This window comes from Euprymna scolopes, chromosome 26 (genome assembly GCF_053919585.1).
Source record: "Euprymna scolopes isolate OS-2025 chromosome 26, ASM5391958v1, whole genome shotgun sequence".
Classification (NCBI taxonomy): domain Eukaryota; kingdom Metazoa; phylum Mollusca; class Cephalopoda; order Sepiida; family Sepiolidae; genus Euprymna; species Euprymna scolopes.
Window position 1 is genome coordinate 60207527 of NC_136507.1, and position 24319 is coordinate 60231845.

At 33.5% G+C, this 24319-nt stretch overlaps 1 protein-coding gene across 1 annotated transcript in view; it reads left to right on the forward strand.

The window, feature by feature from the left end:
* LOC145248098 (cadherin-23-like) overlaps positions 1-24319 on the forward strand; it is a 166900-nt gene that overhangs the window by 49996 nt on the left and 92585 nt on the right. Inside the window, exons 11-14 of the mRNA XM_080109887.1 lie at positions 7651-7723; positions 17254-17687; positions 20425-20560; positions 21599-21799. Of these exons, the coding sequence (XP_079966013.1) occupies positions 7651-7723; positions 17254-17687; positions 20425-20560; positions 21599-21799 (844 nt within the window). The remainder of the gene's footprint in view (positions 1-7650; positions 7724-17253; positions 17688-20424; positions 20561-21598; positions 21800-24319) is intronic.

A 24319-nucleotide genomic window follows, 5' to 3' on the forward strand; every position in this document is an offset into this window, starting at 1 on the left:
AATAGATAAGATTATCCTTGTTAGACACTCTCAGCAAGTACTCAGACAGAACGGATACTCTATAGACTTCAAACACTAGCGTAGGATATATAGGAAAAAAACACAGTACACAAACTCTAACACCTATCACATTTCAATTGCCGCATTTTAGTGATAGAATCGTATTGGTCATCCGCAAACTCATCAGCAGAGAACATTTAGATATTCAACTTACACACTGCGAACCAATACTGAGAAAACAAGTGTCCAAGAATAGGACACCACACTAATAACCCCTGCAATCAATCAAATTGCTCTATCAACAATACAAGCTTATGCAATCGGACTTATTTAGTTCATTAAAAACACTGTGTGATATGCAGTCAGTTCTATATCGTAAACAGTTATGTCATTTCATATACGCATAAAAACACATAACAACCAAGACGTCTTTACTCCAAAAACATCTATCATTTAATTAGTCTTTACTCCAAAAACATCTATCATTAAAACCTCGAGTTAGAATACCAGCTACTGAAAGGGATTTAGGCAACCTCGGAATTAAGGAATCATTACTGATAAAAATTTAAACTCCAAAATAAACAATAGAGCGGAACTCAATTGCACTATTTTGGTATACTCACACATGACAAACAAAACTAACACATAAATAACTAATAAATAACAAAAGGTATTCATCAAATAATACTAATATTTATTCGTGTATGTACTTAAATATCAGCAGACCCTCACCTGCATCTGGCATTCATGCAGGACGCTAGAACGTAGTAATAGGGCCCTATTATATAAAATAATTAAATCTATTATATAAATCTCAAACATCTGTGGGTGAGTGTATGTTCGTATGTCTGCTAAAAACTTTTTCATGCACATCGTACACGCACCTGTTGACATCGTTAGGAAGAGCAATCCCTCAGCAAATAATATCCAAAAATTAGAAAAAAATGGTCAATTATTTCGTGTAGAAATTTCGTTTTACTTCAAGGGGTCACCTTATATCGTCTCTTTCTAAACTATTTCAACAGCTGCGCATGCGTCAACCATTGACGATTGAATTAGTTTAAATAAAGAATTTTCAACGTGATATCGTGATTAGCGCTATGACCGAATGGATTAGAAGGTTATTTCATAACCATTTGTTTGGAGGCTCGCGCATGACTACCAGTGGACGTTTTCTTTTGCATTTAAACAAGGTTGTTTTATAATTTTTACTATTTACTGGGAATGAATCATATTAAAACAAAAAACAATTTTCTTATTTCGATTTTTTTTTATCAGCGGTTTATCAACTGAGGGTTTAATGTTTATTTAAAAGAAACAAATAATTCTAATCAAATTACGATTCTTTAATTAAGACAACAACCAAAGAACAGACTTTCTTTCATTTTTATATTTGTAACAGTTTAAAACTTCTTTAATTCATTATTGCATACGACAATTTGGGACGCTAAAACCAACACAAAAATATTAATAACAAAAAAGAAACTGACGAATTGCAGAGTGAAATGTTTCGACGACTTTTTAATGAAGCTTATAACATTAGGTAAAAATGCTCTTACGGACCAACTAAGTACTTGTCTTTTATGTATTCGAGTCTGTTTTCAACGAATATCACATTTAAGTAGTTTTTAGTTTATATTTTTAAACATTTTTTTAACAGTTTATAACCTTTTTTCACTTAGTTATATTTAGAACTTTATCCCATGCAAACATTGTAATTCATCTGTTTTTATTTTTACTTTCGGTTTCAATTCCGGCTGATGGTACCCAAAGCACATTTTTTTATACATCAAAATACCATACTTCAGCGAATTTAACGACTGCTACCCCCCCCTCGGTTGTCCAAATTTTTTTTCCTGTATAAATTAAAATGGCATATTTAAACATACTTTACGACCGGATACCGCTCCCCACCGTTATCACAATTTATCATATTTAAGCAGATTTTACGATAGAGCAACGTCCGCCTCCCCTCCTGTTGTCACAATTTTTTTACGACCAAGCAACGTTAAAATAATTGGTAAATAATAAAGAGAGACCCAAAACTAACTGCTTTAGGAATTAATACTTTTCAAGGGGACTAACTCTACCTAATTAGCATCTTCTCATACATCTGGTTACATAACAACCACGATACAATCCTGTTTCGACATATTACATTGGTACATAAATAATTTTATAATCGAAAATTATTGAAATATTTCAATATTATCATTTATTCTGTTTGCTTTGTCTCGTATCCAACGGGGTTTATCCACAAAACCGCATTGCTTAAATAACAAAACTGAAATAACAGATGATCTCTTCATTCTATTGTGGGATTTAGAGATCTTCACAAAAACTGATTCGCGATATTATTGGTGTATTATGAAAATAAATAAATTGTCATATTTAAGGAAAAACGTGTTTATGTCCATTTAAAATTACGGACATTATCGTGTTCATATAAAAATCATTTCACAAAATAAAAGTCGCCTAAAATAGGAAAAAGCGCATTTATACTGGTTGAAAAACAGCGAAGTATACGTAATATGTAAAGTTTTATTTTTTCAGTTGAAATCAATGACGTTATGTTAATGGGTGAATTTGAAGAAAAAATGGTTTGGTTTATTATGGGTTGACATTCACAAAAAAAAGTGTCCATCTTAATTTAAAGTTAGCGACGATTTCGCTCACAAGCTCGTTTTTATGGCATAAAATCCAGAGAAAAAAAGACATTGTAGTACACACGTACATATTCTTTTTTAAACCTGTATTTAAAACTGTAATAGTAAATAATTAGTAATTTAAATGATAGGTTGTGTAGGCAAAACTAATAACATTCACTATGATTGGCGTGTGATGCCTTCTTTCTAGATCATATCAACATGATAGAAACGGTAAGCAGCCAGACATTTAATTTAAACTTCGGATTATGAAATAAAAATTTTGCTCATCATCTTTTTCTTTAATGTTATTCTGTCTAAAGTATACAGTTTCCATTAAGTGTTAATAACTGAGATTTCGTAAAATATTTAAATCTAACAAAGCTGCCCGATCTGCTCCAGGTGTAGAATAGAAAAACAAGGTCTCACTCTAACATTTTAAACAACTTTATTGGATCATTTTGAATTATCGGTTGTGTAGGCAAAACTAATAACACACACACAAACACACACACACACTTTCGTATTAAGAATAACTTTTTAAAAACTTGTCTTTTCAAAGAAGTAATAAGAAAAAATACTAAATAAACTGATCGGGCCTAAAGGAAAAACTGATAACTACGGTTGTGACACGAGAATGCTCTTATCATTATTTTGACTCTCGAGTATATAACCGACACAGTTAGACACAGTTAATCAACCGAGAACCACATCACCCTTTCTAAAAACATAAACTATTAACTGATATATACTCGAGAATCAAAATAACGAAAAGAATATTCTCTTATTATTGCGCTACTGATAACACACACACACACACACACACACACACACACACACACACACACACACACCAAAAATAGCTTAAAGAAAATAGTAACTGCCGGGTGGAGTATCAAGCTTAGTGTGGTCAACTGAGTTAATATCATTTGAGAAACTCCACTATTTAAGGTATTTGGTTGGTTGGTTGTTTTTGTTTTACGGCATACCAACCCTTTTCGGGTTATTTAATGTCGAATCCAAAGATTTTGAAGAAAAATTCTTTTTAATAGAGTATATTTGTTGTTTTCGCGTCGGCTTCTATTTAACTCATAGTTGGGACCCTAACAGGTACTACCACTCCGGGTCAGAGTGGACCTGGGAGCAATGGTAATTAAAGGGTGGCTCCACACTCCCCAAAGCCCACAAGCTGGGGGCCTCACCACTGGATATAGTTTAAGGTCATATTCAGGACCCCCATTGAGGGACGTTTACCCTCTGCAGGGCGCAGTCGGCGTATTCTAATGCCCCACCGACAGGGCCTATTTAAGGTATGGGTCAGTGTGTAGTTGTAGAGTTCGAAAGAAAAAGTCTCAGTGAAACATTTCAAACAAATTTATTGAATCATCTTCGTTAACGTGTTAATAAAAGAGGAATGGAAAAGAGTCGAGAGTTAGTAATAGAATAAGGCAAAAAGGTTAGAAAGTCTTGTTTGAGGAGAAAAAAGTTTATGCATGTGCATCGTACACATTTGTTAAAGCCAGGATCTGGCGGTAGCCATGATGGATTATTTACCTCCTTGTCGAAGTCGAACCAAGAGTCAAAGGCCCAAAGGAGAGGGGGTTCTGTCGTGCCCCAAGAGAGAAGTTTGGTGATTGTCCCAAGCCATATAGAGTTGTTGTCGTTACCGTGTCCTGACCAAGGAAAGAGAGAGAGAGAGAGAGAGAGAGAGGAGAGAGAGAGAGAGTAGCCATGTGTTAAACCTTTTTATCAACTCTGTTACGTATTCAGTACGCCTAAGATACGATTCAGCAAACCAGAAGGGATGTTGAATGCTTGCACCAATTAGCACTGAGCTTATAAACCAAAGATATTCAAACTCGTAAACCGCGAGGTGTCGCTGCTGCTGTTGCTGTTGAACTTATATGTAATCGCAGTTGCTTCATAGTCATGTCGCGATGATCTTATCTGTGCTTCGACTAATGTGTTATTTCGAATATTGTGTTATTTCGAATATGTTGTTATAGTTTCTTGAACGACATAATATCCTCATGTCACGTTGGAATAACTTCTATGCGTTTCTTCGAATTAATGGAGAATAAAATCTTGAACATTTTACTCTCAAACTTAATTTTCTTTCTCCTAGATACACATCTTAACGAATTGTGAAGGTGAATCTCCCCCAGTGGTTTTAAAGGTACACCCCAGATAATCTGGAAATTTATATGTCCTGACACAATGCATACAGCGCTTAGTATCCCCAACTGGTCATGTATCTTGTAATAACCTCGTTATCGTTGCTTAACTTGGGTGATCTAGCGAGAATCGGTGGGTCAATGTGATTCTATTTTTTAAAAAAGTTTTATCTTGTAGCTTTACATTTTACCATTCACTTATATCCCTCTCCAACTAAAGACTGTAAGTCATCATTTAAAGAATCATCTATTGCCTTAGATATGTGCGCGTTCGTCTTAGCATATGCGGAGAGCGGAGAATACAGCGTGTAGTCAGCGGCAAATAGATTCAATTCGGACACAAATTAATCAGGAATCTCAGCTATAAAAATCAGAAAAGATAAAGACCCACAGATGAACCCTTGAGGCACATTCGCATGAATTACATGTTTCTTAGATTTTCGGCTACCAGGAATCACCTGGACGTTTTTTGTTTTGTTTTGTTTTTGTTTTTGTTTTTTGTTTTTTGATAAACAAGATCTGATTATATTAAGTATTCGTACAGTAATACTATACAAATTATATTTTATGAGAAGAGTTTCATGCTAGATCTTGTCAAATAGTTACATATACCAAAGGCTACATCCCCAATCCATCTGTCTTATCCAGTGTTTAGTATATGCGTTTATATTGGGATATCTGTAGCAGAATTTCACAGCTTTCCAGTATTTTCGCATTGTTTCGCAGTTTTTACATGAATAAAAACTGCCAGTATTTTTAAATTATTCTTCTTTTATCAATCTTGTTTATAAGTCATATAGTACATTGAACGAGTTATGACGATTCAAAGAATTATATACGTCTTTTTGGGACATCCCATATATATACTGCAATGAAATTGGACGAGAGCCTGTTTCTAAATCAGAACCTCTGGAACTTCCAGAATGGACTTCAGTAAATGCACCAATGAGGCAGCAATTCAATGCGAAATTGGAAACGTACCGAGACACTGTATTCTCTTCTGTGTATATTTCTGAACACTTTTCTCTGTGTAGCAACTGTTTGTTTTATGTTTTCAAATTTGTTAAATTGAATTGAAAATTAAAAATATATACATGATTTGGTAAACTATAGTGCCGTGCGACCGGTAAACAAGCCGAGTTGTCCCTGATCTTTTTTGTCTTCTTTTTCTCATTTATACTCCTTAATTACAATTGTTGCAAAAAGGAGAGTAGAAAGTAGACCCTGGTAACTCGTGCTTCTTTTATTTTGTCATTTAGTTCTCACATTCCATGAGTGATGGTTTACGTGTAATAAATATATACTAGGTCAGTTGATCGGTTTTGCCTTCATCCTTCTAGAGCTGGATCCGAGGGATGTATTTAATTTTAAAAACACGAGATGCATCCAAGAGGAAAAATATACCTATAAAATACGTTTAAAATAAAACGTGCTAACGGGGAGAAAAAAAATTAAAAATACAGGAAACGATATATATCCAAAATAAACCTATGTATGATAAACATACAACGATAGATTCTATAATTATACATTGATTATACGGAGGTTCATTTTAGATATATATCGTCTCCTTGGTTTTTTCTCCCCGTTAGCACACTTTACTTTAAACGTATTTAAAAAGGTATAGAGCTCTTGGGCTCATCTCGCCTTTTAAAAAAATAAATCCATCCATTGAGCTCCGTAAGAGTGTGGGCGGAACCGGTCAGCTGGCCTCCAATTTTTGCTTTTAATCATGAATATCTAAACTTGTCTTTCCCTCATAATTGCTATATATATATATATATATATATATATATATATATATATATATATATGTATATATATATATATATATATATATTTATATATATATATATATATAATATAAAGCTGAATGTGTGTGTGTCTGGTCACGAATAGGCTCCTATATGGTTGACTATTTTTAAAAAACTGATTACATATAATGATAGAAGATGTATCGAGACACAGGAATGGGTATGTTTGATCTGACAGAACAGTGGTTCATTAAAATTGTGGGGTCTGCGTTTGCGCCTGGTCCACAAAGTATGAAAATAAAAAAAAAACGTTTAAAAGTGTTTTTGATATAGATGTACATAAGAATACTTTGATAAGTATGTTTTAACTTAAATAGGGATGGTATAATAAAATTGTGGGGTCTGCGTTCGCGCCTGGCCTCCATAGAATGGAAATAGGCACAAACTTTAATAAAGACTTTTCATATCTATCTGCGTAAGTATACTTTGATAATTATGTTTCAGTTTGAAGAAATATGGTATAATAAAATTATGGGGTGTTCGTTCGCTCCTGACCTCCATAGAATGGAAATATGTCGCAAAGTTTAACAAGGTTTTTTAATATAGATCCACAGAATATTGTGATAAGTGTTTCAGTGTGAACAGGTATGGTATAATAAATTATGGGGTTTATCTATTTTAGTTTTACTTTCATCATATTTTGCTTTGGTTTTGATACCCCTAAATTACATCCAAATTTACAACCCTTCCTTTTCATAACCTATCATACTTTCATAAATCAGAGTCCATTTTCTGTAGGCTGTTTTTGAACCCAGTCAACGACTGATACTTTTGCTAGTATATATATATATATATATATATATATATATATATATATATATATGTATATATATATATATGCATATATATATGTATATATATGTATATATATATATATATATATATATATATATATATGTTTATTTTCATTTATTTGTTTTGTTGTTTGTATTTGAAGTGGTAGTTTTAATTAAAATCACACCGGCTCAAATAGGCATAATAAAGAAACATCAATTGGTTTTATTTTATACTTTTCAGGACGCAAATGATAATTCCCCTGTATTTTCTCAGCAAATTTACTACTTCAACGTGTCTGAGGATGTGCATAACGGTAAGTATAAATCTTCATTGTTGTGTAGAGCTACAGGCAACCAAAACACAATTAAGCACTTTTAAATATCAGAACAGAGAAAGAAAATTGGGCGTATGTTCTTGTACAATGGAGAGGGCTAAAAGTCAAGGATTACTCAACAGCTTCGGTTTCTCCAATATTGGAATTAACAGTTTGAAATGTCATTTTGTGCGGTATGTGATTCTCGACTGAGAAATTTGTTTAATTAGCCCCATCTCTTTCTTCTTCATTGCAGCCTCTCTCTTACTGACCTAATATTGCTAGTCTCAGTCTTTTCCATAAATACGATTATGACATGCGTTCTTCAAAATTATCTGATATATTTCCTATTTCTTTTATTTCAAGATCATTTGATTTGTTGGTCTAGTGGTCTTCATCAATTCGCAGTTTTAATACCTCATTGTAATACAGTTTTCTTTTTTCAGTAGCCTTATTATTCCAAGAACAGCAGGCTTGTAGAATTCTCATTCTGCTGACTGTTTCCACCCTAACGTTAACCTTCGTCTTTTCAAGACTAAGGTCAATAGGCATCTCCTGTGTTTGCAATAATCATTGTTCGTTCTTGTTAGCTCCTTACATTTATAGGCTTCACGCATTTCCGTAAAAACAAACAAACAAACAAACAAAAAATAAGACTGAGTTATTGGTTGAGTATATATGAAGCCATCAGATAATTGACGACTCACCTAGATGCATAATCAAGATGTACCATTGCTTATATTAGTCACGACAATAAAATTAGAATATTTATTCATGGTTCAATCTAGGCTCTGCACGTTGTGATCTTGACGTCCTCTTAATAGTGTCTATTGCATGCATTAAGACGAATAGATGAATATAAACACCGTCGAATATTTATAGTTAGAATATATTTAGCTGTTAAAAGCAAAAAGAAACAAAAACAAGCGGTTTGTTTGTTACATAATTTCTTTAAAACCTTTCAATTACAATTTTTTTATCCAGAGAACCTTGGGAATAAAAGCCAACACTAAAATATGAAATCAGCAAACAAACAAACAAACAAACAAAAAATAGAAAATGTCGAACACGACAAAACATCCACAAGGATCCATGGCGTAGTGGATAAAGTACTTGGTAATTCAATTGTAAAAATTACACTCTTCTGGATATTGAAAGTTCAATTCTCAGTGCGGGTAACACTACAAAATGCAATTGTGAAACACTAAGTACTTCTACTCAGTCATGGCTGACAGAACAAGAACATACTCCACCCCATAGATTAAATAAGAGTTCGTTCGAAATTCCGTGAAAATTTCCGAGTTCTACAGAAAGATTCTTGAGTTCGACAGAAAGATTCTCGAGTTCGACAATATAAGCCTGAAAGTCGGAGATACATCGACTGAAACGTTGTGAAAAATAATGCGAAACACATTCACCGATTAAAAAATCACAATAAAAGTTAAAAAAAAAGAAATAAACAAAAGCAAACCCAATAAAACAACAAACATAAACTCAGTATAAAATTAAAACTATATGAAAAAAATAACAGAATAAAATCTCAATAAAAATTTTAAGAACACAAAACAAAGAAGAAAATAGCGAACAAAAATCTGTCCTAAAGCTAATTATGTCAATAAAATCTGGCGGCAAACGGAAATATACCGTGCTGCAGCTGGTGTGATAAAACGGGGGTGGGAGTCAAAGGTTAGCTAACCTAGAGAAAACGCGCTAAAAATGCAGGTGTTGGAATATAGGTGATGGCGTCACGCCTTTGATGAAAGAAACAAAAGTATTTTTTAAAAGCCAGTCTTTTGTCGTGAGCGATTCAAACAAGATGTGTCTAACAATGTGGAGATAATCTAAGTGAGTGTTACCTTGATATTTTACCCGTCTGCGTCTCTCAATCCTTAAGACTAAGTTAGAAAACCAAGTTAAGAAGTAATTGGTTAATTAGACATTGGTTTCTCATTTCATAAATAACTATTCTCTCTCTCAATAAAACCTTTGAAAGTGATCAAGTCTCCATTGTGTTTCCATGCATGAATAGTTTTGTTCGTCTTACTAAACAGAGGTGACCAGAGGCCAACAATCACAAGAGAGTCACGGCAAATCATGAACGACAAAAGATGTTATATAAAAATAAGAACCGTACGTGAAGTCGCCCCTCCCTCGCGAAACGTATGTATAAAAAAAAGCTTTGGTTTGTTGATTTATTTTCTGGATTGTTCACTGGCTAAAACGCACATGTGCAAAAGCGCAGGATTACTTAAACGACAAAGTACAAACTCTAATTGAATGATGCAACTGCAAAATACGTTCGCATGGTTGTCTGCAATGACTGTTATTGGTTCAAGCAGTAGTTTTCATAATTGTGTTTCGTAGGAGTAGCTGTATTTAATAACGGACAAATTGTTTTCTCTCTTTTCTCTTTCTCGTCATCTCTTCATAGCAACCATGCAATAACATTATTGCTTAGTAGTGGAATAACACACTATTAGCATTTCACAATCTTAGTATCATACAATATTAGCATCACACAATATAAGCATCATACAACATTAGAATCACACAATATTAGTATCAAACAATATTAACATCCCACAGTATTAGCATCAAACAATATTAGTATCACAGAGTTAACCATCCCATAATATTAGTATCACACAATATAAGTATTACACAGTATTAGCATCACTCAATATTAGTATCACAGAGTTAACCATCCCATAATATTAGTATCACACAATATTAGTATTACACTATATAAGCATCACCCAATAATAGTATCACACAGTTAACCACCACTCAACATTAGTATCACACAGTATTAGTATCACACAATATTGGTATCATACAGCATTAGCATCATACAATATTAGCGTTACACAATATTTGTATTACACAATAATAGTGTAACACAGGTAACCATCAGACAATATTAACATCACACAATATTAGTATCACACAATATTAACATAACACAATATTAGTATCACACAATATTAACATCACAAAATATTAACATCACACAATATTAGTATCACACAATATTAACATCACACAATATTAATATCACACAATATTAACATCACACAATATTAACATCACACAATATTAGTATCAAACAATATTAGTATCACACAATATTAATACCCCACAATATTAACATCACACAATATATACATCACACAATATTAATATCACACAATATTAACATCACACACTATTAACATAACACAATATTTATATCACACAATATTAACATCACACAATATTAATATCACACAATATTAACATCACACAATATTAATATCACACAATATTAATATCACACAATATTAACATCACACAATATTAATATCACACAATATTAATAACACACAATATTAGTATCACACAATATTTACATCACACAATATTTACATCACACAATATTAACATCACACACTATTAACATCACACAATATTAACATCACACAATATTAATATCACACAATATTAACATCACACAATATTAACATCACACAATATTAATATCACACAATATTAAAACCACACCATATTAACATCACACAATATTAACATCACACAATATTAACATCACACAATATTAATATCACACAATATTAAAACCACACAATATTAACATCACACAATATTAACATCACACAATATTAAAATCACACAATATTAGTATCACACAATATTAACATCACACAATATTAACATCACACTATATTAATATAACATCACACAATATTAATATCACACAATATAAATATCACACAATATTATCATCACACCATATTAGTATTACATAATATTAGTATCACACAATATTAGCATCACACAATATTAACATCACACAATATTAATATCACACAATATTTACATCACACAATATAAACATCACACAATATAAACATCATACAATAGTAACATCACACAATATAAACATCACACAATATTAACATCACACAATATTAGTATCACACAATATTTATATCACACATTATTAAAATAACACAATATTAATATCACACAATATTAACATCACACAATGTTAACATCACACAATATTAACATCACACAATATGAACCTCACGCAATATTAACATCACACAATATTAACATCACACAATATTAATATCACACAATATTAACATCACACAATATTAATATCACAGAATATTAGTATCACACAATATTAGTATCACACAGTATTAGTTTCACACAATATTAATATCACACAATATTAACATCACACAGTATTAGTATCACACAATATTAATATCACATAATATTAACATCACACAATATTAACATCACACAGAATTAGTATCACACAATAATTATATCACACAGTTATCATCACACAATATTAGTATCACACAATATTGGTTTCACGCAATATTGATATCACACAGTATCAGCATCACACAGTATTAGCATCACACAATATTAGCAACACACAGTATTAGCAACATAGTTTAATGCATAACATAGACTCCTCCACCCTTTTCCCATTAATGAAAGACAAGAAAAGACTTCTAAAATATGTTTGCTAACTTCACAAACAAAAGCCCAAGATATTTTTACTATTCCCTTCTTTCTGTCACATATTTGTTTTTTTTATCACCACTTCCTGATTGCTACATCGTTATATCGTACGACATAATCTCGTTGACACACTGGTTCTTTGTTAGATCACCAAACTTAAGCAACATTGCGTTTTGTCAGTACCAAATGGGTGGCCATTTTGAATGAATAGTTTTGTTCGTCTTACTAAACAGATGTAACCAGATGTTAACAACCACGTGAGAGTCACGATCAATCATGAACGACAAAAGAAATTACTATAAAAGTAAAAACAGCACTTGAACCCTGCGCAAACTATGTATAAAAAAAGGGTTTGGTTTGTTTGTTTTTTTGTTTTTCGGTTTTTCACTAGCGGAAGCGCACATGTGCAAAAGCGCTGGATTACTTAAATGACAATGGGTGGACTAATTGAATGGCGCAATTGCAAAATACGTTCGTATGGTTGTCTGTAATGACTGTTATTGGTTAAATCAGGAGTTTTAATAGTTGTGTTTCGTAGGAGTAGCCGTATTGAATAACTGAAAAATTGTTTCTCTATTTTCTATTTCTTGTTATCTTTTCATATCAGTCACGCAATAACAAGAGCACACATTATGTAGGAGGACGTCAACATCTCATTGCAAAAGTTGCAAAAATTTAGCGTTATTATATCTCTTGATGAGGATATACATATGATTGGGGACCGCTTGTGAATTTCATATTCCCATAGAACTTTCTCCTACGGAGGAAATCAGTTCAACCTACCAAAGTTTAATGCCTCTTCATGTATGGTACATCGATATTGGAGAGCACTGTTTTCTAAATCATGTCGGTTCTATTATTTTACACTTGTCAAAAGAATTAGAAAATATTGCCTAGTTAATAATGTTGGATTCGTAAAATAAAACTAACAAAAAAATAAAACAAAAACAAAAAACAATACCAGAATTACAAAAAAGGCGTAATATAATATATCTACAATATAATGGAGGACGGTAACAGTAAATGGGAAGATAGCGATCAAACAAATTCGATATGTCCGCTTTCTTTCAGCATTCAGGCCATCTTTTCTTGTAGCTGGGGATGACGAAAAAGTAAGAAAAGATTTATTAAGACAGAAAGTGGCTAGGAAGTGGGCCGAAGTAGACAAATGAAAATGAGATCATACCAGATAATAATTGAAACAGACTACAAGAGTCTTCTTTTGCTACATTTTTTTCTCAATCTTTAGAATTTTGTTCGAGCTAAAATTGGTCACCTTACTGAATGTTAGGCATGAATCCGCTGTCATACATTCCACAGAGAGATTTTAAGGGTTCTAAACGTTCCTTAAAGTGCAGTTGTTTATATCTCTCATTCCTAATCACCTTAACCTCTTTCCCGGGAATTAATACAGGGTCTCCCAAAAGAAGCTGATAGTTAAAAAATTCATAACTTTCGTAAGTTTTTATATTTTTCTTTCATTTTTTCAGATCATCTAGAGTAATCCTTCCATAGTCATTACGAGTCGTTACACTACCGAGGAGCGGATATTTATCGTAGAGTCGTATTTTCGGATGAGTATGTCAATATCAGACACTAAAAGAGAATTTCGACGAAACTTCAACACAAGAAATTCCCCTACTCCCAATGCAATAAAAGCTATGGTGGCTCGATATCATGAGCGAGGGTCTGTATATGACACCCCCTTAATCTGGTAGACCCCGTACGGCAAGAAGTGATGAGAATCGTCATAGATTAGCAGAGTGTGGCCGAGGATCCATGCACATCAGTAAGAAGGAGATCAAGTCAAATTGGGGTCTCTCAATCATATTTTCACAAAATGCTTCATGAAGAGAGCAAATTTCCATATAAAATTCAATTGGTGCAAGAGCTTCAGCCAAACGATCCCGAAAAAAAAAATGCTGGGATACGCCATTCAATTCCAAGATTTGGCCAATGGGGATCCAAACTTTCTCAAAAACCTTATTTTATTCGATGAGGCCCATTTTCATGTGAATGGGTTTATAAATAAGTACAATTGCAGAATTTAGGGATCAGAACATCTCCACGCAACAGCATAACGGAAATTACACTCTCTCTCGAACATGTACAGTATGGTGTAGAGTAACGGCGGGTGAAGTAATCGGAATTGGTGGACATTTGAGTAACATCCTTTTTCATAACTAAAATTAGACCTTGTGAAAAACATACCCTAGATTAAGTTGTGTAAATAAAATAAGAATAAGTAGACTTTGATATATTAATATATCTCCAAAAATCACGGAGAGACTCATTTAATGAAAATTGGTAAACATAACTTAAATATTGAGGAAGGTAATCAAATTTAAAATCCGTCAGTTTCTTTTGGGACACCCTGTATACATATATATATATATATATATATATATATATATATATATATATATATATATATATATATATATGAGTAGGTAGTAGTTTGCTTGAAGCATTGTTGGTAAAGAAATATATAGAATTATTTTTTTTGTTTTTTAAAGCCGAAGATAATGCGGGGAAAGACCGGAATTATGAAAGTAAAGAAAGAAAAACAAACAAATGTAGACCGGTGTGCTTGAGTAGAGGAGTGTCTAGCCTTTATTCGTCTATCATTACTCATCTCAATGTATAATTATTTATAACCAAGTTGCTGGTATTTCCGGTGTATGTAAAGTCCGGGGATGGTATGGAACTTTGATTAATTCCGAGAGAAAGTGACCTCTCTTTTTCAAAAGACAAAAGTGGATTCAAGATGGTGGAAAAGAACTAATTATACATTGAGGTGAGGAATGATAGACGAATAAAGGCTAGACACTCCTCTACTCAAGCACACCCGTCTACATTTGTTTGTTTTTCTTTCTTTACTTTCATAATTCCGGTCTTTCCCCGCATTGTCTTTATATATATATATATATATATATATATATATATATATATATATATATATATATATATATATATATATATATATCTTTGGGTAGAGCACTGTCGTAAATAATCTCACCCGCTAAAAAATGCGAAGCTCGCTGTTTGTTTATAAACAGGCGGTTTGAGCACTATAAAAGTGGTGGACGGATATTTGTTTAAAATAGACATTCGGCGAGGTTATTTGCGGGCAGTGGTAGAACTGCCGACTGTCAACACGACGATTCTAGGTTCAATCCTTAGCTTGGGAGAGGTGCTAGTCTAGCACCGCTGATGAGTTGTGATGCAACGATGCAAGCCTGTATGTCGATGACTACAAATTATATATATATATATATATATATATATATATATATATATATATATATATATATATATATATATATATATATATATAAACATACCGTAATTTGGGGTAATTGCGCTTACTAAAAAAGTGCTGTGTATATGCGTGGTTGCTAACAGAGCACTTTTAGCTAGTTGGCGCAATTACCCCGGATTGGCGCAATTACTCCAAAGTACAGTGTGTGTGTGTGTATATATATATATATATATATATATATAATTTACCAGTGAAATAAGCATTATGTAAAGACAAATTGAAAAGTTATATATATATATATATATATATATATATATATATATATATATATATATATATATATATAATTTTACTCTTCCTATAACAAGTGCAGTTAATTTAATTTCGTTAAATGCATTGGTTGTTACGTTTACCAATGAGGTTATGTTTTTCAGTCGAGTTTATTTGTGTATAGCCGATTGTTCACAACGCTTGACCTAACGTCATCAACTTGGTCAAAATATCGGTCAACGTCGAATTTAGAACATACAATTTAAATACGTCTAGTTCGAAGCACAAGGTCACGGAAAGATTGAAAGTCACATTTTGGGCGAAAACTTCAGAGAGACGCGGTACATAGCCCATATTGTAGCCAATGAAGTCCTGCGTCTAATATAGCCTTGATCTTGAAAAATCGGTCAAGATCGAAATTTAACGGAATTTCAAATTCTGATGTTTCCAATTTACTGGTCCTCTTTTGATAAGAGTAAATGTCAGTCTGATCAAATAATAGTCTTTAAGCTATTGACATTTCCTTGGTATAACTTCAGGAATACTTCATACAATATGGAGAAGTAAGATAAGATTTTGGTTTATCCTTACGTTGTTAGGTATTCAGTCTCATGATTGGTGTTCTTCGTATTATTTGGATTCTTTCGCCTACTCTTCCATCCTCAGTATTATTTTCACAGCGTTTCGGTCGATGTAACATTCGACCTTCTTCAGATGCATCATGTCGAACTCAGGAATCTTTTTTTGCCGAACTCGTGAATCTGCACGGAACTTTTATTATGTTATTTTTTTTCATATTTAAAAAAAAATTATGCTTGTTGTTCTATCGGGTTGGATTTTGTTTGTTTCTTTTTTTTTCCTACTTTTATCGTAGGTTTTTAATCAGTGAATATTTTTCGCATTATTTGGATTCTTCGGACTACTGTTCTCACCTTGAGTGTTATTTTCGCAATATTTCGGTTGATGTAATCTCCAACCTTCAGGTGTTTATTGTCGAACTCGAAAATCTTTCTGTATAACTCGGGGATTTGCACGGAATTTCGAACGGAACCCTTTATTTAATCTACGGGGGTAGTATGTTATCATCCTGTCAGCCATCCTAAATAATTCGCAACTGTATTTTGAATTTCGCCCGCACTGAGGATTGCACCTTCAACCTCTTCAATAGTGTAACTTTACAACTGAATTTACCAAATACTTTATCCACTACGACACGTGTCCTTGCAAAGGAAAAACGAAGGTTACATCGACCGAAACGTTGTGAAAATATCATTTAAGATTAGAACGGTAGACTGAAGAATCTAAATAATACGAATAATCAATCTTCATCTTTAAAAAAAACCTCAGAAATTTGTATTCTCGTTAAATATTAATTGGGCTTTTTTATGATGATTTTTAAACGAAAGGAGTCTCTCAAAAAATAATTTATTTTATCATTTTTTTTCTCTCCTTTCAGGTTATAATGTTGGAAATGTGTCAGCGAAGGACGCTGATCGAGATAAAATCAACAATGAAATCACTTACAACTTGCTCAATCGAACTGAAAAGTTTCGCATCAACGCTTTGAACGGTTCCCTTTATATCCTTGGCAAATTAGATAGGGAAAATCGTGAGCATTATTTTTTTAAAGTGGAAGCCATCGACCGTGGAACTCCATTGGGTAGCGACTCAGCGTTCCTGAACATCACAGTCACCGACGTAAATGATGAAATACCAAAGTTGCAAAAGTCTAATACTATTGAAATATATGAGGACACGACAGTCAACAGTTCGGTCATAACGATCAATGCTACCGACGCCGATCTCAATCCCAGACTTCAATATCGCATTTATTCACAAAATATTCAAATTGATGGGAAAGGGATGTCTGTTAACAAAGCATCTAAAGTGGTAAGTGTTTTTGGTAATTGGTTTATTCGTACTTCTACGAAATAACTTCTCAGAAGAGAAGCATTGCGTAGGGTGTTTTTGATCTCCATCTGCGTTGTATTGTGGACAGAGGCTTTTCTCTCGGCACCAAAATCAACAGAGTCTAGGTCATTATTGAAATAGCTATTCCCTGTCGATCTGATTTGTTGCTGATCCTATGCAATTCTAAGAGATCCATATGTATATATATATATATATATATATATATATATATATATATATATATATGTGTGTGTGTGTGTGTGTGTGTTACATCATAAGGGCTGTCCCCTTTTCACGTAAGTATAAAAATAGAGAGATTTAGTTAAAATGAAAATAAAATGAGAGAAAACGAGAATCGAACCCTAGAGATAAGTTTTAAAGAACAATAGGTTTAAATGGAATGTCCAGTAAATTGTTGATTCTGATGAAATAAATAATAAATAAACTATTCATTATTAGAAAGAATGTGGATGATAAAATATGGGTTAAATGAATTAGATATGTAGGTTGAATTCCTTTGTGAAAACAACAAAGAAAAATGGGAAATCAGAATGCTCGGAAACGTGCAGGTCGCGCATGTTGCTGGCACGTGAATTGCGGTCACGTTGGCCGGACATGCATGGATTTCTCAATATAGGAAGTGAGAGTTAGTTAGTTAGAGAAGTCAGAAAAAGGGAGGCAGAGAGTTAGAGTCAGACAAGAGTTTGACCAGGGAAGAGAAGATTCAGTTCGAACCTTGGGCTCTGGAAGCGAGAGGGATTTAAACAGAAAAATATGTAAAGAAAGAACCTTTGAATTCCTGAATGCAAAGCCATTGACCGGTCAAGGGAAGAATAAATGCTCATCATGTTTTTATAACTACCGTCTCCTGTGTCCATCATTACATGAAAAAGGTATTGTCAATTTATATACAAGAACTATCCGAAATTCATCATCTAAAAAATATGTTTAGAAAGTATATGTGTCGTTCTATTTATGTTATAAAAACACTCCCGTTCATACGAACTGTCAAAGCATAAATGCCAACCTGTCAATCCATCGGCATAAATGCCAACCTATCGGTCTGTCTATCTAGATATGAAAGCACCTTCTCAAAATGTATTTATATGCAATCTCTCTCATTTATAAACTCTCACTCTCTCTTTATATACATCTGTTAATGTCTCCATATCTCACAACATGATCACATACATGAACTTCAAAGATCTCTTACTTCCATGAACACTCTTAAGACGTTTATCCTTACTTTTCTCATAACATGAACTTTAAAACATAACATATATATATATATATATATATATATATATATATATATATATATATATATATATATATATTAGGTTGGTGCAAAAATAATGTCATTTGTGAAGTTTAACTTCAAAAGATCTAACTCCTTGTATTATAAACATTAGTAATCGAAATAAGAACCATTAGAATCAACACATTTATGCCAACAAGAAACAAGTTTATTTATCTCATTAGCATAGAAATCCGAAGTTTTGGCAGCGATGAAGTCATTGAAGGCTAATTCGGCATCATCTCGGCTTTTGAAGCATTTTTCGCGCAGGAAGTTGTCGAGATGCTTGAAAAAGTGATAATCGGTAGGCGAGAGATCCGGTGAATATGAAGGATGCGGCAGAGTCTCGTATCCCAATTCGTTCAACTTCTGCAGGATCAGTTGAGCAACATGCGGGCGAGCGTTTTCATGGAGGGGAATTGGTCCTTCATATGAACCAATCTTGGGCACATACGTTGGAGCTTCTGCTGCATTTCGTCAATTTGTCGGTAGTACTTTTTCGCCGTAATCGTTTCACCCGGCATTCAAGAGCCTGTGATGAAGGAGACCAGCTGCAGACTACCAAACAGTTACCATAACCTTTTTTGGTGTAATTTCGGCTTCGGAAAGTGTTGTGGAACCGTTCCGGCATCCGACCTCTGTACCAAACATCGCATGTTGTCGTGGAGGATTCACGTCTCATCACACATCAGTCTGCCCGAAAAATGGGTCGTTTTTGTTGCACAGAAGGAGCGTAGAAGACACCTCAAAACGACGATTTTTTTTTATTATCGTTCAAATCATGCGGCACCCATTTATCCAACTATTTGCATTAAATGGCGAACGACTATTGAGTGGTCGACCTTGAAGTCAACAGCAACTTCTCGTGTGGTTTTGCGAGGATCGGCTTCAATTAAGGCTTTCAAATGTTCGTTGTCAACCGCAGTCGGCCGACCGCGACCGTCTTCATCTTCGAGGTTCTCGTCGCCATTGCGAAATTTCTTGAAGCACGGTTGTGCCACACGTTCGTTAGTGGCTCCTGAGCCAAACGCATCATTGATATCACGAGCTGTCTCGGCAGATTTTCGGCCTCATTTGAACTGGGACAAAAAATCGTGAGGATTTGAAGTTTGTCCATGCTGTCGAAAACCCGCAAAAAATGAATAAATAGATGGAGAACGGTTACGAATAGCACGATTTGATAGAGCGAAAAACGCAAAAATGATATATAACGCGGCTATATATATATATCAATGAATTAATCCAGAAATCATATATAAAAGTAACATATGTGACAAAACTATATTGTTTTTGCATCAACCTTATATATATATGTGCGTGTGTGTGTGTGTGTGTGTGCGCGCGCGCGTGTACGCATGTTTATTTATGTGCATATATTTGTCTTTGTAATTATTTATTCGTATATTATTTATATTACAGGATTATTTTCGTATAAACGCGATTACAGGTGAAATTTTCGTGAATGAGAAGTTGGATCGAGAAACGGCCGAATTAATTTCCTTGGGAATAGAAGTGAGCGACTTGAACGCAGTTGGAAAAAAACAAAGTTCAAAAGGTATCGTCTTCGCAACACATTTTTGTCTCCCCTTTTCTTAATTAAATATTAGACTACCTAATAGGTTAATATTAGGATTTTGTTGATTAGATATTAAAATATCTATATCGGAACAAGTCATCTATAATATAAATCTCACCTGTCTGTTTAAATGTATATATGTATGTATGTATGTATGTATGTATGTCTGCCTAAAACTTTCGACAGATGCGACGGATTTTTACGAGATCGGTATCGTTTTGAAGCTCGACACATCGGACGACAAATATCGAAACATTGGCCCAAAACCAAAAACATTAATTCCTTCGCCTTTAACTGTGCAATTTTCTACAGGGATGGGTCACTTTTTTTTGCCGATATTTTCGAAAGTCACCCTCTCTTTTCCATTGACTAGCGTTAATTTAAACCTTCGTCACTTCAGGTTTGGCGATGGGCACAACAGCAAAGACATCACATTTTGTTTTTCACATTCTTTTCCTGTTTCACGGCACGGGTTCGAGCTTGCCCGCCTACTACAACATTTTCTTTTTGTTTTTTGCTCAACATACACCTCCAAACACTCGGGCAACACCGGGCACCCCCACTTATTACAATATAAAATCAAATACATCATCCTCCAGTCCTTAAATTTCCCGTTTTTTTTTCAGACCTGGCGCGTGGATTAATGTCAGAATTCTTCCTGTCAAAGATACTCTCACAGCGCGTGAACATAAATTCACAGAAGCGACAGCAGACAAATGTCTACGCAACGTCGTCGTACATGAAGTGAATTATATGATTCGTTGAACTTTGACTCCTTGACAGCCAAATTTCTGTCCGAAAACCGATTAAAAAGATTTGCCCAAATCTGAATATCCCTAGTCAAATCTCGAGTCTGTAGACTGAAAATTGACAGAGTAATTTGGTAGGGAAATGCACGCACACACACAAACACATATTTTCACTTTTATAGACATATAGATAGATTATATATGTGTAAACAATACTGAGGCAAATTGAGATCCTTTTTTCTTTTCTTGGATTATTTTTATATTTCAGGTGAACAAGTAATTAGGATTCTGGATGTTAATGATAACCCTCCGGAGTTTTTACATGGTAACATCACACTTTCACCGAATGAAAACCTTTCCATCAATTCAACATTAACCAGTGTGATTGCCACAGACGTGGACAAAAACGACAGTGTCACTTATCGATTCGAGGAGAACTATGAACAGTTTCGAATTGATGAAAAAACAGGTATGTTATTTTATCACTAGGGCTATGACAACAGCATATTCTTTTCATTGTCTTGACTCTCGAGTATATATCCTACACAGTTAGACACAGTTAATCAACCGAGAACCACATCACTCTGTATAAAAGCATATAAGATAGCAACGGATACACACTCGAGTGTCAAAATAATGAAAAGAATATGCTGTTGACCTAACCATAGTTATCACCCACGAGCGATCAAGGAATTAAGTAGTCTTTTTATATATGTGCTTGTGCGCGATAACTCGTGATTAGTTATCGCCAGCCATTGCTTGATCGATACAGATCACAGCAGCAATAATAATAGTAATATGTTAGTTATCACCAGCCAGTGTTTGGTCGATGCAGATCGACCGTTATCATGCTGATTCCCTTAGAATGAAAACAGAATATTCCAAAATGACCAATAAACAATCAACAGAAAATATTTAATGTCGCAACTCCGCCGAGTTATAAAGACTGATTTAAGCATAAATATACAACATAAAACTATAACCAAAGGCAAGAATAGCTTACGTTTTTACATAGATGAATGAGTTTTTCTGTTTAAACTTATTTTAATAAGGTTTTCTTAAAATAAATGTAGGTTTTACCGTCGATTTATAAAGACTGCTAAATATACAACATAACCAAAGGCAAGAATAAATGACTTTTTCACTTAGATGATGAGTTTTATGTGATTTAACTTATTTTAACGTGGTTTTCTTACAAACAATAAGAGCTAAAAAGACTAATTTAAACATAAATATACAATATATAACCATAATCATATTTACTAGCGGGGCCTGTAGAAATTCCACGGGGGACTCATTCATATGTAATATATTGACGTTGGAATTCTGTAGATGCTCAGCGTAAATAAAGACGCTCTGATATCATTTTAGCTCTTTTGTTAAAATTGCAAAAGTAATCATCTAAGCTAGGAGGGACACCCGGCGTTACCCGGTCGTAAAGTAAAAATAATATATCCATATGGCTTGAGTGCATCAGCTTGAATCGAAACCGAAACTAAAATTTACGGAAAAATATATGCATATATACATTTAACTTGAGTTTCTTCAACAATAATCGAAACCAAAACCAAAATTTATGAAGAATTCTTGATAAAATTATTTATAAAAAAAAAAATACTGGAGTACCATCAGCTTAATCGAAATCGAAACCAAAACTTATGAAGAATTCTTGGTAAAATTATTTATTACAAGAAATAGAAGTCCATAAAAATTAAACGACAGTCACTCGGATGTAAGCGTGACACACAAAATAAATAAAACACACGCTATCCTATTAATGTATAGATGACCATATTTATAACTATATTTAGTGCTATTAGTAGCGCTCCTACTGTATCTTGAGTTTTACTTTTTTCTGTTCTTACTTTAAAAATACTGTCTCTTCTAGAGAGAGTTAGAAACTTGGGTTTATTAGTATTCTGGAGGCCTTCTTAACTTAATTAGTGCTCGTAGTTGTGCTCTGGAAACCGCCTGAGATTTATTTTTCACTCATCACAAAAAAAAAAACAACGTTTTCTCAAGAACAATAAAACACAAAATCACTTTTTATTTTGAACATTTTTTTCTCTCAGATTTCAAAGGACGACGGGTAGTCTAGTATTCTATAAATAGTTTTTCAGAGTGTCACAATTACTTAAGCTCAATAAAAATTAATTTTCACCTGCAGAGCATGTATACCGTTAGTTATCATTACCGATATGTATTTAATGCATAGTCATAATACGTAATGCATTTTTTTAAATACTTCATAAAAGTGTTTCGTTGAATAGTGGAAATCCCCCAAAACAACTCTTCAGAGACAAATATATGTTCCTCGCCAAACTGTTGGGAAAATTTTTTCTTTGAAATGGAAAAGGATTTGGTGAAGAAAAACGTAGATAAAAGGAAATGGGAATATCTAAAGTCTACGAAAAACATAATAAAAAAAACATTTAATTATTTATAGGCGCCCCCCTCTAAAAAATAATTGAATTCAAAAGACACATGGGAAGCTATCTTATCCGGCCATGTTTGTTTGTTTTTTTATTTTATGCTGAGTGGGGGGGGGGGCGCCCGGCTTTGCCCAGGGCGTAAAATACGCTTAAATATGATATTTTAATTTGTCCAGATTTCGTATATATTATTATATAGTCGTGTTTTCAAAAATAAAAAAAAGTATTCAGGTGCCATCAGCTAGAATCGAAACTGTAGCATTCAAAGTCGGTGACGTTACCACTGTACCAACGTGACACGCATATAAACCGATTATAAATAAACTAAGATCAATGTACAAAATGTTTAAAGGTTATTTCAATTTTGACCCATTTTTGACCCCTTAAAAACAATTTTAACTGCTAAAGACCCATAAAAGAACGACCCGTAAAAAATGAAATCATTTGAAGTCCCTAGCGCCACTCTGCGACTTTTAGTTTCAGAGGAGATAGAGTTAAAAATATGAAAAGAAACAGACAGACAGACAGAAAGACAGACATACAGCCGTTTATATATT